The 18,668-nt window shown below is 36.1% G+C and overlaps 1 protein-coding gene across 2 annotated transcripts in view; it reads left to right on the forward strand.

Moving 5' to 3' along the window:
- ITPR2 (inositol 1,4,5-trisphosphate receptor type 2) overlaps nucleotides 1–18,668 on the forward strand; it is a 510,130-nt gene that overhangs the window by 365,500 nt on the left and 125,962 nt on the right. For both annotated transcript variants that reach the window (XM_072653450.1, XM_072653451.1), the window contains one exon: nucleotides 1,010–1,129. In XM_072653450.1, the coding sequence (XP_072509551.1) occupies nucleotides 1,010–1,129 (120 nt within the window). The remainder of the gene's footprint in view (nucleotides 1–1,009; nucleotides 1,130–18,668) is intronic.

Consider the following 18,668-nt stretch of genomic DNA (forward strand, 5'->3'; position numbering starts at 1 on the left):
AAAACTTTCTGCTAAGACATGAAAGAGTTATTATATGTGTCATTGGGGAGTTGAAGGTATCTGTACTGATTAAATGACAGCTCTTTTGAAAAGCTATTGGAGATATTTATGTACAAGTCATCTTTTCCTACTAGATTATTTACTCCTCGAGGGCAGGTTGTCTCATTTCATCTTTGTTGTATTTCCATTTTCTGGAACAATGCCTTGTACTTCATAGGTTCTTTATAAATATTTGTTGAATGGAACTCAACTAATTAGAGGTATCCTAGGACAATTATACAGGTCAAGTGGCCTACTTTTTATCCCTTGACTTTTTGCTACTGGAAGAGAATTTCTTTTCTGAACTGCTTAAAGAGACTATTTCTAGCTGATATCGTAAGTGAACTTCATGCAAGACAAATGTTATTGTAAATCATTAGAAGTTAGTGGCACCAAGTGTCTGAAATACCACTGAGAATAGTACTTAGTTTCCAGGTTAAGCCTAGAATCAGGAAGACCTGAGTTTCATACTTAGTAAGTGTGTGACCTTGGACAAGTCACATAACCTCTGTCATAGTTTCCTCTATGTAAAAAAGGAATAATAACATCACCTACATTGCTGGGTTGTAATGAACTTCAAATGATATAATATTTGTAAAAAGTACTTAGCTTAGTGCTTGGCACATAGTAGGTGCTATACAAATACTTATTCCCTTCCGCTCTTAAGATATTTGGTCCCATGTGCAATCAATTAGAACCTTCCACTAACAGGACTAGATATGAGCAATACCCACACAATTTTCTTAAACCATTTTTCCTCTACAGGCTAAAAATGACTTTCAGTAGTTGAAGTGTGCAGAAACAGTCATGGCTTGTTTTTGCATCACTTATCAAGTCAAGTCAACAAGCATTTATTAAGCACTTTGTGCCAGGAACTGGCCCCTCAAGATTTGGAAGCACTTCCAATAAATAAATTTTATTTTATGTTACTTTCTAGTATATTTATTTACAATATTGACTTCCTTGAAAGGTGGATGTCATGAAGAATGCCTATAACCAGGGTTTAGAATGTGACCATGAAGATGATCATGGAGATGATGGCATTTCACCAAAAGATGTTGGACATAATATATATATTCTGGCCCATCAGGTAACTATTTTTCCTTTGATTTCTTTGATAGTCAATAAAATAATCGATATAAGAAGAATGTATTCAAGAGATGTTACAAAGGTGAAAAAAGCATGCTTTAGCAGCAGATTGGATTTGGAGGGTGAGGGATAGTAAGAAGTCAAGGATGACACCTAAACTGGGAAACTGAGGGATTGGGAGATTGGCATTGCCCTCTACAATAATAGGGAAAGTGGATGGGGAAGGTTTAGGGGCAAAGGTAAAGTTCAGCTTTGAACTTGTTGAGTTTAAGATGTTCTAGTTTGAGATCTCTAAAAAGCAGGTAGAGATACAAGATTGTAGAACAGCAGAGAGGTTAAGGTAGGACTGGTAGAATTTAAGAATCATCAGCATAGAGAAAGTAAGCAGATCCATGGAAGATGATGAGATCACCGAGTGAAGTAGCGTAGAGGGAGAAAAGAAGAAGGCCTAGGATAAAACCATGTGAAACACCTATGGTTAGAGGTTGGGATCTAGGTTGGGATCCAGCAAAAGATACTAAGAAGGAACAATTGGGTAGGTAGAAGGAGAGCCAAGAGAAAGTGATGTCCTGAAAACCTAGAGAGCATCAAGGAGAAGAGAATGATCAACAGTGCCAAAGGCTGCAAAGAGGACAAGAAGAATGAGAATTAAAAAAAGGACATTGGATTTGGCAATTAAGAGATCTTTGGTAAATTTGGAGAGAACAGTTTTGTTAGAACAATGATGTCAGAAGCTGGATTATAAAGGCTTATGAAGAGAGTAAGGGTAGAGAAAATGGAAGAACCTATTGTAGATGGCCTTTTCAAAGAGGTTAGCCACAAATAGCAGAAGAGATAAAGGATGAGATTTTTTTGGGGTTGGAAGGATAAGTGAGAGTTTTTTGAGAATGGAAGAGATATAGGCATGTTAGTAGGTCATAGTGAATGAACCAGTAGACAGAGAGAGATTGAAAAGAAATGAAAGAGTAGGGATGACAGAGGGGACAGTCTGTGGGAGGAGACAGGATGAAATGGGATTATATGAGCAGGTAGAGGGGTTAGCCTTGGTAAGGAGTAAGGCTACCTGCATCATGTGAAATAAGGGTGAAAGAAGAGATAGTTCCAGAAGAAATATGAGTGATATGAGATGAGGAAGAGGGATATCATGGTGAATGGTTTCAATTGTTTCTGTAAAATATGAGGCAAGTTTCTTATATGAGAAGGGTGGGGAGAAGGGAAGTCCCAAGAGGTTTGAGAAAAGATGAAAAGTTTGGGAAGAGCCACTGAGAAGAATGGAACTGTGAGTTGATAAGGAAAGTATAGAACGATGACTGAGCAGCAGAAACGGCCTAGTCATGGCTGTATAACATAAATTTGTAATAGATCCAATAAGAATGATTCTAATTTTTTCCACTTTCATTCAGTTGCATGTGTGTAGAAGGAAATGTGATGGGTTGACAGGAATGATCTAAGGTTGAGGCTTGACAGATTGCAATTGGTGAAATGATAATTATACTTTCATTTTTTTTTTTTTTGTGATTTTACTTTAAAATGCTCAGGCCCTGGGCTTTGTCATTGAGTAAATGACTTATAAGTTCTTTGAGGGATTGTTTTTATTTAACTTGCTTTACAATGGCATAGGTAGATAGATCCTTAATAATTAATATTTGACTTTTTTAATATTAGAGACCTTAGAAATTAGTTTAAATTTTGTATTTTATTTTTTAAAATAGTATTTTATCTTTGATTTTTTCCAATTACATGTAAGAATAATTTTAAACATTAAACATTTAAATATTTAAACATAAATTTAAACATTAAAAATATATGTGCATGTGTGTGCATATGGGTGTGTGTGTGGTTGAGAAAAGGGGTAAAGTAAGAAATATTAGAAGAGAGAATTTTTGGTTAATAGTATTACTGGATGGAAAAAATGCTAAGAATGGGAGCAGATAAGTCAATATTGTTCATGGATTATAGAATATGAGAATATTGAATGAGAAAATAAAAGACTTACTACTTCAAAGAATTAAGGATGAATTATTTTAAAGAAAATGAAGTGCTTATCAAAAAAATGTGGTAGCTGAGGCAGCAAACAAGAAAGTAAAAATTATTGATTATCATTGTCTTAATGCAGTTTTTTCACTTGGTGAAGGGTATGCCCCTGAGGAATTGCCTAACAAGGCAGATGCAATGGCCCAAATCCTGAGTGTATTCAAGTACAACTCCCATATGAATCAATCCACAGCTTTCAGTGAAGAAAGTTTCAAGTAGAAGTTAACAGAGCTCAACAAAAACAAAAAACAGGATGAATTTGCTCCAACTGATTCTGAATGTTAGTGCAGTTATGATTTTTTAATATGATAAGCAAAAATGGGATCAAATCTAAGTTGGTATGTGGTGAGTCTTGACTGGTGTGATTTGCCACTGTCACTGTTATGTCATTAACCAGCATAGACTCATGATAGAGATGAGATTTGTTTATGTTTTAAAAAATTGAGACAATCTCTAGCCTCCAAGACCTCAAATTTTACTTAGACACTTAGTGGACTAAGTAGACACTTAGTTTACTTAGACTATTCAATTACAAATTACTTTGTTGTTCTCTTTATTTACATGCATATCTTATCTATCATCTAAACTGAGTCTTCCATGACCAGAATCCATGCCTTATCCCTTTGTGTAGGACAGTACTGTGCACATGATGGGAACTTAATAACTTTTATATTGAATTCTTAAATTTAAGATGAATTTTTTATGAATTTTTTTAACTTTTCATGAAAATTTATCATTTTTAGCACATGAAAATAAACCATTGGGCCAGATGCTATTTTAACATGGTTTTTTAAATTTTTCTTTGTTGGGTGGAGTGGAAGTGGGCTAAGCAGGATATTATATTTGGTTTTGAGAGGCAAATAATTGTTGCCTAATTCTTTTATTGTCATTGTTGTCTAAGATGCTCTTTAACCCCACCAGAGATAGAAGCAATGAATTGTGGCTATATGTTTTATTGAATTGCATGAAATTACCGTGGATAGAAATATTAATATAGATGAGGAGAAAATTCCTTGTTTATGGAGTGTGTATTGAACCTTTTGCCTCTTGACTTGCAGCTGACTCTGTAGCTCTGTTGGCTTTGCACAGTTCACTAATTCCAAAATCTAGACTCAACTTCCTCCCTTTAAGAAAAAATGAACTTTTCTACAGACGGTTTATTCTGGTGTACTGAGGCTTTCGATTTTTGTTGTACTTTTTAAATGACAGTAAGAGAGTTCTGCATTTTTCTACCACTACATCCTTTTCTCCCCTTCCTGTGAGTGGTCTTACCAGAAACAAATAATGCTTCTTGTAAGTGTCTGGTTTGATGTGCCTAAAACTATAAATGAGCCACAAGGGAAGTTCTAAAGTCTCACTGTTGCAATGTGAGACAGAGAAATTCCTTAAAACACAGTATTCTACTTTCTTGATTTGTTTTTCTTGTTATTATCTTCTTTCTACTTTTCCTTTCTTCTTTCCCTTTTTGTCTCTGTTTCTTCAGTTCAGCTTTTTCCTCTGTCTCTTCTCTTTCATCTCTCTTCTTATCCTCCCTTCAGTAAAAGTAATTTCTCTTCTAATCAAGCAGAGAAACTAACTATATTCAGGGTGTTTGTGATCCTGACTGTAATTCCTTGGTACTTAAACTGCTATTTTTTTGAATGCTTGTAGCACTTTTTTTCCTTTGATGTGGGAGCTCTGGATTTTAGCTTATGACATGTCATGATCTTTTCCTTTTGGGGTTCCTTTCAGGAGGTGATTGGGGTATTCTTTCAATCTTTACTTTGCCCTCTGGTTCAGATATGGCTGGAAAGTTTTCATTTATGATTTCTTGAGTTATAGTATCTAGGGTGTTTTTTTTTAATCATGATTATCAGTAAGTTTAATGATTCTTAAATTATGTCTCATAGGCCTATTTTCTAGGTTAGTTGTTTGTGTAATATTTTACATTTCCTTCTGTTTTTATAATCTGTTGACTTTATTGTAGCTCATAGAATCATTGATTTCTATTTGGCCTATTCTAAGTTTCAGGGAGTCCATTTTTGGGGGTAGGGTTTCCATTCTAAGTTACTCATTTTCCTTCTATGGTCTTTTACATAGAGCTTCTATTTCATTTTTTAAAAAATCTCTAACTTTATTTTTCTAGATTTTTGTGTAGTTTTTGTGGAAAAGCTATTTTTTCCCTTGAATCTCTGCTTATTGAGAACTTATTGTGACTTATTAAAATATAAATATTATGCTTCTTTGGTTTTTGAGTCAGATTAATTAATTTTATTTTTGAAAAATAAGCTTAATTGAGGCTGTTTATTTTTATATTATAGTCATTTCTAGGTATAGTCACATGGGGCAAGCCCATCTTATTGCTTTCACAAGGGAAGTAAAGAATTAGTACTGATTACTGTATTGGTTAGTTGTTGTCCATTGTTTTTGAAGAGGACCAAAATGACATCACCATTGTAAAGTGAAATTTCAGTGTGTCCGACTGTGACTGATCAGACCAATATGAGCTTGGAATGCTCTGCCACAGGTTGGGCACAGATAGTCCGTGTGAGTATTTGGGGTGGATACTCCAAATTTGTGCATCCTACATTTTTTTTGTGCTGTCTCAATTCTGTTTTGCTCATAGAGCACAGCACCCTTTCTCATGTGGGCATGCTGAGCAGTCCTGTGCCAGTGTCTCCCATGTTGCACAGTCAAATCCAAAGTTGTTGAGAGAGACCTTGAGAGTATCCTTGTATCGCTTCTTCTGACCACCATGTGATCGCCTGCCCCATGTGAGTTCTCCATAAAATAGTACATTTTGCATTCGAACATGGCCAGCCCATCGGAGTTGTGCTTTCTGACGTATAGTTTGAATGCTTGGCAGTTCAGTTTGAGCAAGGACTTCAGTGTCTGGTACCTTATCCTGTCAGGTGATCCTCAGAATCTTCCTAAGACAGTTCAAATGGAAACAATCCAGTTTTCTGGCATGGCTCTGGTCTATGTTTCACAGGCATACAGCAGTGAGGTCAGTACAATGACTCTGTAGACCTTCAGTTTGATAGTCAGTCTGATACCTCTTCTCTCCCAGACTTTTCTTTGGAGCCTCCAAAACACTGAGCTAGTTTTGGCAATGCATGCGTCAACCTCATTGTCAATGTGTACATCCCTGGAAAGTACACTACCAAGGTAAGTGAACTTATCCACAGCATTCAAAACTTCTCCATTTGTTGTAACCGATGGTTCCACGTATAGATGGTGTGGTAGTGGCTGATGGAGCACCTGTGTTTTCTTGGTGTTAATTATTAGGCCAAAATTAGCACAGGCAGCAGAGAATTGATCCATACTTTGTTGCATCTCAGCTTCAGAGGCTTCATTGAGAGCACAATCATCTGCAAACAGAAAATCATGCACCAACACTCCCTCCACTTTGGTTTTGGTTTGTAGCCTTTTCAAATTGAAGAACTTACCATCAGTACAGTAGTTGACCTTGATGCTGTGTTCATCCTCATTGAAAGCATTTGACGACATGGCTGAAAACATCATGCTTAAAAGCATGGGAGCAAGCACACAGCCCTGTTTCACTCCATTGGTGACTGGGAAGGCATGAAAGTATTGTCCACTATCCAGAACCCAGGCAAACATGCCATCATGAAATTGATGTACAATACTGATGAACTTCCCTGGGCAACCAAATTTTGACATAATTTTCCATAAACTCTCATGATTAACAGTGTCAAAGGCCTTGGTCAGATCTACAAACATTGTGTACAGACCTCTGTTCTGCTCCTGGTATTTCTCCTGGAGTTAATTATAGTATATTAACATAATAGAATCCCTAAAGAAGTAGAATGTTTGTAATGAAAATATTTTAAACTGTGTGAGATCAGTACTTTATTGTATTAGGGTTGCTGGGTGATGTAGTATCATATCTCTCTCATAAATTATTTTGGTAGAGGAATTTCCTTTTCAGTTATTGAAATCATATTTATGACATTTACATTAATTTCTTTTTGAACTTTGTTCTCTGCTGGACCTGTTGTGTTTGGTATGTCTCAAGGACATCTATTTCAAAATGTCTAATAGACAGCTGGTGATGTGGGACTGAAGATCAGGGTAGTAACTGGGATGAGTGTATAGATCTTTGTGTCACCTGCATAAAGAATGCAGTTAAGTCTATTGGAGCTGTTGAGGTCAGCAAGTAAGAGACTGCAGAATGAAAAGAGAAAAGCATCCATGTTAGAGCTTTGGGCAATACCTAGTCATGAATGATGAGCCCATAAAGGTGACTGAGACAGGCAGAAGAAGAACCAGGAGAGAACAGTATCATGAAAATGCAGAGTGCAGAGTATGTAAAAGAAGGGCTTTTCAACAGTATCTGATACAGCAAATAGGTTGAAAAGTATGAGGACTGAGGGACAGGAGGATAAATCATATTTTTTCAGTTAATAGATCCTTGGTAATTTTAGTGAGAGAAGTTTCACTTGAGAGATGAGGTCAGAAGCCCAAATGCAACAATGGCAGGCTGAAGTGGCGAGTAATTTCAATTTGTATACGAAAATCTTAAATTCAGGAATTTTAAATGATACTCCCTAAAGCTCCATTTCTATTTATTAGCATTGTTAATTTAAGAAAATCATATCCCTCTTTGCTACTCTCTGGAATTCTGTATTCACTTGGGTCTATATTTCCCTTTCTCCATCAGTACCGTAAAAAAAAGAAGGGAAAGCCCTTCTTTCCTTAGCTACTTATAAAGTTTCATCAGATAGCCATTTTGCTTTCTTGCTCTTCTTTGGGATAGTTTTTGTTGCTGCCTTCTATACAATATTGCAAACCTTTGTCCATAGTTCTTCAAGCACTCTATTTACCAAATCTAATCCCTTAAATCTATTCATCACCTTTAAGTCTAGGTTTTGCAATAAGAAGCTTATGATCTGAGACACAGTGAGCACTAGCTCTTGTTTTAACTGACTATATAGAGCTTATCCATGTTTGATTGCAAACTATACAATTAAGCTGATTTCTGTGTTGACCATCTGGTGATGTCCATGTGTAGAGTCACCTTTTAGGTTGTTGAAAAAGAGTGTTTGCTATGACCAGTGAGTTATCTTAACTTAATTAGTCTCTACCCTGCTTCATTTTGTACTCCAAGATCATCCATGCTTGTTATTTCAATTATCTTTTGATTTACTTCAGAATTGCAATCCTTTATGATGAATGTGACTTTTTTGTGTGTTATTTCTAGAAGATGTTGTAGGTTTTCATAGAATTGAGTGACTTTGTCCTCTTTGGCATTGATGGTTGAAAAATAGAATTGTATTACTGTGATGTTGAATGGTTTGCCTTGGGATTCCAACAGATATCATTCTGTCATTTTTGAAATTATACTCCAATAACGCTTTTCTGACCCTTTTAAGTGCTTATTGTGTGCCAGACACTATGCTAAGTTAAGCCTAGCAACCTAAGACAAAAAATTATAAGAATGAATGACCGATAAATTTACAGCTGAACGGAGCATCAAAGTTTATATAGCCTGACCCTTTCCTTTTACATGTTTGTCATGGCCCAAAGACTTCACACAAGGGATTCTTGGACTTATATGAACCAAGTTTAAGTCTTGACCTTAAAAAGTCATGTTCTCTTTGGTCATGTTGATTTTTAAGGCCCTAACTCCAGGATAAAATTCCAGAGAAGTCTCTAAGAGGAAGTTTAGATAAGGCTTATATTTTGGGTCTTTTCAACTGTAATAGGATTCCCTCCCACATAGTTTACTCAGCGTTTACTATGGATATCAAGTGTTAGACATTATTTTATTTTCTCCACCTCAGAAACTGAATAAGATGTAAAGAATTTACAATACTAATCAAAAAAACAGAGGAAATCTAAACTACTCAAGTAGTCCATTATACTGCATATTTCTTCCTTCCCCGGAAGTTAAAAACCCTTCATGGGACTGATAAACAGACACTTAAAATTTACCTTAGACTTAAGTTGTCAGAACAACTCAGAGCAATTATTATGGAGGGTTGAAAAGGTACAGAACTCCTGGCCAACCCTGGTATGAAGATGTCCTTTGTCTATAAGATGATCCTGCTGATGACGCCTTTCTCCTCTGAAAAGTCTGCTATTTTGGATGTCTTTTCCCTTTGTTGGCTAGGACTTGATTCAAGAACTCTTGAATTAATTACACAAGTAAAATAAGTAACCCCCTAAGACTAGAAATATCCATTTCTTAGGATCACCAGTCATTGAACGTACCCAGAAAAGGAAACAGAAAGACAGAATAAGGCAGCTGGAACTGAGAGATTTAGATACAGTCTCTTAGAGACTACATTTTCTTAAAGACCACAGGTACTCTGTTCCTTCTCCCTCAATCATCAGTCTAGGTAACCCGTCATTAGAGATCAATCGGGACTTTCCTCTGTCCTACCAATAAGGTGATAGGATGTATGAACTTTCCAACCAACTCAATGGAATTCTATAAAAATACCCTTGTAGCCAAAGTCCTGTATTCTGTATCAAGTTGATTAGAGGACTTATCAGCTTGAACATGGTTTTTCTCTATTATCCTGCTATACGCGCACACACACACACACACACACACGTATGTATGTATTTGGTCTTCTTTACATTAGATTGTAAACTCCTTTAAAACTTAAAATTTTCATATCTATTTTTATATCCTCAGAACCTCTCTCAGTGTCCCAAACATACTAAGTACTAAATTAATGATATTTCAGTTGAATTTTATTTAGGAGGAACAGCCTAAAGAAAAGCAAGGAAGGAAGGAATGATTACTCTTTGGTGAATGAAAGGATGGTGAGGAGCCCTGCCTGTAGGATATCTGTTGGATAGTATTTTGCATGTGTATTGGGTTGAGTCATTGATTTTTATGAATTCTAGGAGACAACTTGGTGGATAATTATAGAATTTTGATAGTGTAAAGATCTGTAATTTGTTTTTAAGCCTCTGTATTATTGCCAACTATAAATTGATTAAAGAAAAATTGGTAAAAACAAAGACATAATAGCATAGTAGCCATTTGAAAATGTAGTCAACATTCTAACCTTCTCCCAACCCTTGCCTAAGCATTAAGAGTGTAGGTTTTACAGCTATAAGTGGTGGTATGGGTAATCTAGCCTAAACCCAACATTTTAAAGATGAGGAAGTGACTCACAGAGTTTTACAGAGGCAAAGTAACTTACTCAGGACCACATAGGCCTGACAAGCTGGGAATGAAACTAAGGCCCTTTCACATCAGTGCTTTTCACTATGTACATTATTATAAAGTTTGAAGGATCATTTTATAATTGTCCTTTTACTCATTTGAAATCTTGGTAATAATTAAGGAATAATTAAGGAATAAACATAAATCAATTCAAGCAGGCATTTGATAATTGAAGTAAAAGATAAGCCTAGAGGAAAAAAGTCAGCATAGAATGTTTATGTCAAAACTCCTAAGGTCACCTAGGACTACATTTTGTATGTGTGTGTGTCTGCATATGTCTACCTGCAATGTTTACTAAACAGCTTGTCTTTCTAGCTCAGTTCTAAATGAGGGAAGGTCAGCCATGTAACTGACACCTTACCTTGTAGACATAGTATAAACTTATATTATATATTTGTAGTAGGTTGGCAAGACACAAGGATCCAAGTAATACTTTTTTAATCAATAGATGCAGGGGTAGAATATTAAGATGATGGATAGAAATAGTATCTCCTGATTTAATGGCTGGAAAAGGAGTGTAGGTATTATATATGGGACAAGATAAGATTACTTTGCTTTTTTTACTCTCAGCATGTTGGTGCTGACACTGAGTTTCAGTTCAATTCAGCAAACATGAATTAAGCACCTACTATATACAAAACATTAGTTTCATAATTACTTATAGAAGCATTAAAAAATTTATATAACTCAGGTAAGTGAGACCACCACTGTAAGGCAACAGCACTTGAGAACAAGCTACTGAACACAAGAGTTGGACCTCCAAAAATAAAAGTTACCCAAAATCTAGCAGTGAAAAATGAAACAAAAACCAATGCATGTGCTTACATACCTGTGCCTCATGGAAGAAGTCCAGCTGGAAAGTCCTTTGTCAGGACTCAAGCTATCAATTTTAACTATGGATTCAAGAAATTTCTAGGGTACCAACAGGTTCATTGGATCATCATACAGTCATAGTTTTAGAGATATAAGGAAACTTAGAGGCCATTTAATACAGTCTCCTCTTTTTATGGTCGAAGGAACCTAGATCCACTTTCATGGATTCTTGTGATGAATGGTTGTTCTTTTTGCCTCCCATAAACACAACTAGGAGTTTTTTACACTGGGGTAAGTAGCATGAACTATGATAAAGTGCCAAGAATCATGTCACAGGGATGGCATGGAGTCTGGAAAATGGGAACTGGGCTGGACCAGATGGCCATCTGGTAAAATTCCATTTTAACTGAGTAAGTGCTAATCTGTATTCTTTCTGTTGAAGCTGTGAAGAGCAGTAAGCACTGTCATCACTCTCTAATTTCTATATCCTGGGCCAAAAACCTGGTATTCCTCATTGGTTGTGATTCTGCCGTTTCCAGTCTCTTTCTTCTCCAAATGATCTTTCACATTGCAAAATAATCTTCCTTGTTTTTGCATAGATTTGATTGTGTCATTTTCCCTCTTAACACATTTAGCTTTTCCCTATTCTTACTCTTTTGAGAATTTATCTACACCAATCTTTCTGTCCTCTCTCCTGCTTCTCTCTCCAGGTCTCCGGGTTTCCATGACATCTCTGTCTTTCTAGCCTGCATTGCTGGTTCTCTCACTCCCATTGAGGCTTGGAGTGACCGTTATTTTACTCAACTTCTGCCAATCCTGTTGTCACCAACCCTACTTTAGCAACTGCTGATCACTTCTCACTATTGTCTCCACTATTCTTCAAGCAAAGTGTTAGCATTCTTTTTCAATGAACCAGCCCACGCCAACATGCCTTTTATTAGGCTCATGGCCCCATCCTACCCCCCAAAGGATCCCCAGACAGCTGTGCAGACTGTAAAACTCTTTTGTCTGGATGAAAGATCCCCAGCCTTCATTTCTCAGTTAGGATGTCTGAATTCCATTCACTTCTCCTAATGAGGTAGGAGAAAAGCACTTTTGCCTCTTTCTATTTACCTTTGACATCTTCCCTCATGAGAGTTCAGATATGGCTTCATCCACTTACCTAGCTCTGTGACCCTGGGCAAGTCACTTAACCCCTATTTGCCTCAGTTTTCTCAACTGTAAAAGTGGAGATAATAGCATCACCTACCTCCCATGGTTGTTGTAAGCATCCAGGGAGACATTATTTATAAAGCACTTCACTTAACGCACTGCCTAGGGTTTGTTCTATGAAGCTTGGATTCAGTCAAAGAGCTACACTTGAGGACCTAGAGGGTCACATGTGGCCTTGAGGCTGAAGGTGCTCCCCTCCCCCCTCACAAATTTTAGGTTAGTTCTTGAAGAAACTAATGGACAGAAATTGGTAGAAAGTGGTGGAGAGGACTTCTTTTGAAAATGGCTGAAGTAAATTAAACTAGGCACATATTAAGTACTTAAAATGTACAAAAACTGTATTAAGCACTGATGATTGATTGCCAAGATAAATAAGCTTCCTAAAAACTTATAGTTTAATGAAAGAGATATGTCAGATTGGCTCTAATATCAGTAGCATTCTCTTTGTTTAGGTTCGATGTCAGGATGAAATGAGGCACTTGCAAGTCAGTGAATGTTTAACCTTTACTTTGTCCAAATTCAATAAAAATATGCAACAAGACTAAAGAGGCACTTAGCTCTTCTGGACATGTCCTACCTCATCTCCATATGGAAACACACTTGGTCAGTAAGCGATTAGGGTATGGCACCTACGAAGTCCCTACACCTGGAAGGAGCTTTTTATACCTCTTGACTGGAATGCCATCAAGTTGCATGATGGTAGGAAATTGCTTCAGAGAAGATGAGGTTATCAGGGAAGTTGGGGCAGAAGAAAGTTGTATCAGGAAAGTGCTAGCTCTGTTATAGATTATGTGTACACAAATAACTGTCATACAAAGCAGAACATAGAAAAGAGAAACATCAACAAAGTGAAGATTTCAGAAGATAATAAAAAAATTTTAACTGAGGGAAATTAGGGAAGGCTTCATGGAGTATGTATCATTTGAACTGGGCCTTAAAGGACAAGGTAGGATTTCATCAGACAGAAATGTCAATGCTGGTAGAATACATTCTAGGCATAGGGGATGATGTGAGCAAATGTAGAAATGGGAGAACAATTCTGGTATAGAGTATATAAAGGAAAGTAGTGTGGAAAAAAATTGTAAGGGTAATTAGGAGCCTTGAGGAATATTGAGGAGCCTTGGATACTAACTAGTTTAATGATTAAATGTGTGGAGGCAGAAAAAAAGAAGTCACATATGGGATAGTAAGGAAATTAAATTAACATGGAAGAGTCATAGATACTGTAACATGTTTTAAAAAACTACTTTTTTTTAGTTAAGAATTATGAATCAACACCTTGAAGCATAGACTATAATAGGCCTGCACAGCCTGTGGTCTGCCCAAAATCCTTTGATGGGCTGCAAGTTGTGCAGGCCTGGACTGTAAGATAGTAGTTCAACTAATTAAATATACTTTTGCAATTTTCCTGGGGCTGTTAAAAAGGGCTTCATTTCCAGATCAGATTGATTAATCCACTTTAGAGTTTAGAAAAAAATGTAATAATTGGGAAGCTTGCCATAAAGAATAAACTTTAAGTCATGAAAGTATATGGGGGAGAAGAGAATACTTATAGTTCAAGTTGCTAAGAATTTGAATTACTTGGAGGAGAATTTTTTTTAAATTTCATTCTTTTGGTAATCTTTTCTTATAGAATTGGGATTTATCAAAACACTTTCTCCCTTTTTTCTCCCTCTAGCAAGCATCTATTTATTCTTATTCGATTTCAATTAGATATAGATCTCTCTCCATCATATTTTTCCTGTGATATTCACAGATGCAAAGAAACAGTAATAGATAACAGATTCAGATTTATTACATACAAATGACCGTACATTTTTACATATAACCCCTATCCCAAGGCCCAGTGGCATGGGACTCTCTCTTTATTGGTGTAGATGAAGGCTCTGCCCTAGAGCAGAGCAGTTGTTGAGAGCAGTTGTTTTCCTCTTAGCACTATTATAGTATGTATAATAATAATAATAGCTAGCATGTATATGAACTTTAAGATTAGAAAAGCACTTTAGATATCATTATAATTTTGCAAGTGAAGAAACTGAGCCTAAGAGAAGTTAAATAACCTGCCCAAGTAGCAAATTCGGGGCTGGTTGTCTCCAAGTCTGCTACTCTATCCTCTACACCATGCAGAGCCGTGTGAGGGTCTAAGCTCTTGAGGAAGCTCAGATCTTTTGTAGAACTTAAAAATTTTTCATTTTTAATGATTATCTTCCTTTAAAAAATATATCAAAGGATCACAGTAACAAAGCCCAATTGAATATCGTTGGATTCAGAAGTTTCTGTGGAACCTTTTCTCTTCAGACTGGCAAAGACCAATCTGTGAAATATGCGTACTTCCCTTCTTACAATCTGTAGCATCACTGTTTAGATGCCTCGTGAGCAAAGGACTGTAAGTGGGTCCGTGAACGAACTTGGAAAGAAATAACACCTGCATGTTTTACAATAAGTAATACTGTGCAGCATCTGTAATGTGAAAGGAATCCTAATGTGGATGGGGTCTGAAGATGATTATAGGGATTCAACAAATAGTTATTGGGTGCCCACAACGTGGAAGACACTATGTAAGGCACAGGCATCTTTGTAAAACCCTTGCCAGATCTAGTGGTAGCCTGGTATTCATTCTGTGTTTAGGTAAAGGTATATTCTCATAATAGAACACTTAAAATTTACCAGAGGAACTTTCTCCATGGCTTGTCATGTGTTACCTTGTCTCCCAAGATAGCCCCCAGTAATTCCTATCTTAATAGTCTTCCTGGATTTGTGGCCTTTTGTATTAGTCCCTCTCCTTCATCAATTACCAGCTAAGCACAGAGACAGTTAAGGATTTGATAGGTTGTTTTATATATATATATATATATAAATGATCACAAAGTTGTTATTCAGTAAATCTTTCTTGGGAAAAATAGATTTTTGTCACTGGAATGGGGTTGAGGTCAATCTTTCTAATAAAATGAGACTATATTTTAAAAGGACATCATTATACTATGGTTTTTTTTTGTTAAATTTAAACTAATCCTATGTAAAAATAACTCCAGTTATTATTGTACAACACTGTTAACAATTCTGCACATTTTTTATAACAAGGAAAGCTGATGAAGTTAGTGATAAAACTATTAACGTTTTCTCTAGCACCAGCATTAAATTAGAAAAGAGTTGGTTATATTTTAAAACTGATTTCTTTTGGTGATTATGTTTATTGCTTGTTGAAAAAAGGAAAAATCTCTGAGTTAAACTGATATTTATTTGCAAGGTGGTGCTTGATGCAGATCAAGACCTATAATTTTATTGATGTGTGGAAATCAGGGTACAGAAAAACACCCTAGTTGTACAGATCAACAGTTTATACTCTAGAGAGTTGCTTTGTATATTGAGCCCATAAGTGATTCTTCATCACACAAAATATGTGTTAGAGGTAGGACTTAAACCTAGTTCTCTTGGACACTAAAGCCAGCCCTCCACTCCCTATATGCAGTCTTTAAATTGATTGTACTTTGAGTAATCAGTTCCTCTCTTTGTTTAAAGCTAGCTTTGGTCATTTAATTTTTGATTCTCTAGCTAACATAAAAAAAGATACTTGACTTCAGAAAAGCAAGTGATGAAAGTTTCCTGCACGGAACTCATTGTCTCTTTTTTAGTTTGGTTAAACTAAAATTATTTTTTATACCTATTCAAGAACCTTACTTAGGAAGGGATGAAATTTGCTATATCACTTCATTTCCTTTTTCATCAGATTTGCCTGTGAAACACAGAAATTCATTTGAGCAGTGTTTTTTTTGGTTTGGAGAACTAAAAAAATCAACCAAATTATTTTTTTTTAATTGAAGCTATTAATTAAATAGTTAGAGACAAAGAATGTTGCTTCTAGTCTGCTGTTTCCAAAATAGGAGCCTAAAATTAAAAATGCTTTCAAACAGTGGATTTTAGAGTTCTTGAAGTCATCACAGCGCTTTCCCTCTTCTCACCTTCTTCTCTACTCCCTACTCCTTTTTTAAAAGTTTGAGTCATTTACATATTTCGTATTGAATTTCCCAGTACAGTGACAGTATGAAGAGATGTCATAGCTATGAAATAATCAATGTAATTCCAAATATTTTGTCCACTTTATAATTTTTTAGGAGCATGAACAACATAAAAATAAGTGAACCATTGTTGTATTGTGTATAAAATATAGTCCAGTATAAAACCATTAATACTTCCTCTTTGCATCAATTTTTTTTTCCAATTCAAGATCTCAAGTTATTTTAGGAACTTAAAACCTTGCACATACTTACTTTTCTTTGAGTTATCATTAATAATGTTATTCCTTTTTTTTTGCAGCTGGATAAACTGAGAAATATTATGTAAAGTATGCTCTATATTCTTTTATGGGAGGTAAATGAGAAATCCAAAAATATTTGCCAGGAATCTTAGTTAAGATCCCTGTTCCCTCCATAAGTTACATAATAGAATAATGAATCACAAAATGGTCTGGTTATTTGGCCACTTCAGCAGTGCCCATATAATATAATAATAGAGATATTTATTATGCATTTCCTGGCAAAAAGATGTGGGGGGAGAGACACAGAGTTTAGATAATGCAAGGCCCTTGCTCTCAAGGCTTCAATAGGATAAGCTAGATAATTCTAATATAAAATGTTATGTAAGTGAATTAGTGAGTGACAAAACAAAGTACTATATGAAGTCAAGCGGGGGAAAATCTCTCTCAACCATGGGCATGAGGAAATACTTTATTGGAGCAGAGACACTTAATTGTGACAGCAAGTGATCTTTTTAAAATGAAAGACAAAATAAAATATAGAAGCTAAAAGTTATTAAGGGACCTCAGAGAGAATTTTAGCCAGTTCCAATCCAGAACATGAACTATTTCTATGTGTACAGCAAATGGCCATCCCTGAGAGTCAGCATGATTTCACTTAATAACAGGTAATGCCAGCCTATCCTCATTTCCTTTTGTTCATATTATAACTAGGCTGATAGCTCAGAAAATGCTGCATACATGGTTGCTCTGGTTCTAAATCCCTGGGAAGGAACAGACACAGCCTCATGCTTCTTAAATCTAACTGTGGTGTTTACTTTACATATACAAACCACTGGTGATATACCCAACAACAAGGCTGAAAGCATTCATGTGCGCATCAGCCAGGTCACCCAAGGCTCAGCTGTTGAAGTTGAGGAGCTTCACTTGGCATCTGCAAGAAAAAGCAAAATGAGATTAACCCTACCTAACACTACTGGTTGATTCCAAGTGACCCCAGCCTTTGATGCAAGGTTGTGCACAGAAGGGCAAAGAGACATGAAGTTTCTTTCAAACTGACCAGTTGGGCAAGCAGACCATTCCATCATTTTGAATATACCAATCATTATGAAACTAGGTAAGGATGCACACAGGTAAGGGCAATGTGATAGTTGTCCTCAAAATATGTGAAGGTCTGTCATCTGGAAGGATAATTATATTGATTCTCCTTGGTCTTGGAAACTACAATGCAGTGTACAAAGTCAGTTGCACGATGGCACATTATTGATCAATTTAAGGAAAAGCTTTCTAATCATTACAATTGTGTGTCAATGATTTGATCTATCAATGGAAGTCTTCAAACAGAAGCTGAATGGGGACTTGATAGGAATGTTGTTTTAGGATGGGATTCGTACTTTGCATTGACCCGAATGACCTCTGAGGTCTCCTTCCAACTCTGAGCTTCTACATTTCATTTTGTTTTTCATTTACAAGAAGCATACTGCTGTGACAGCCAGATGCTGAGGCAAATAAATGGTTGGCAGGGAATGAATGACTGCAAATGATTGTTGACTGTAGTGCCACAGGCCAGAACCAGTTTGTTCCTATTTCCGGAAGCATTTTTAAAAAATGTTCTCTTCAAACAACTGCTTTCTTTTCTGTTGAAGAGAAGTTGCTTACCAGAATATTTGTTTGTCATATGACTGATAGAACAGCCAAAAGGTTCTCATGTGTGTTATTCCTCCTTATTTAACCTGGTCTAGAAAAGATAGAGGAGGATTTAACATTCTTATCATTCAAATGCTTTTAGTGCCTAGAAAAATTATTGCTTGTCTTTACTCAGAAGCCCTGTTCCAGTTGACTCAGAACCTATGAAGTGGTCTTAAAGAGGCACAAAGGAAGTATGTCCAGTACAGTTAGAGCTGTTAAAGCCATTGGGATAGACTGGTTCTGCAAAATATTTGAGTGATCAATCTGATATGGAAAAAATTTTTAAGTAGAAAAACTGAATTAATATAGTATTAATTTTTTGACCTGCTAGCGCTACTGCAGCACCCTCCCATG

This window comes from Notamacropus eugenii, chromosome 3 (assembly GCF_028372415.1).
Source record: "Notamacropus eugenii isolate mMacEug1 chromosome 3, mMacEug1.pri_v2, whole genome shotgun sequence".
NCBI lineage: Eukaryota > Metazoa > Chordata > Mammalia > Diprotodontia > Macropodidae > Notamacropus > Notamacropus eugenii.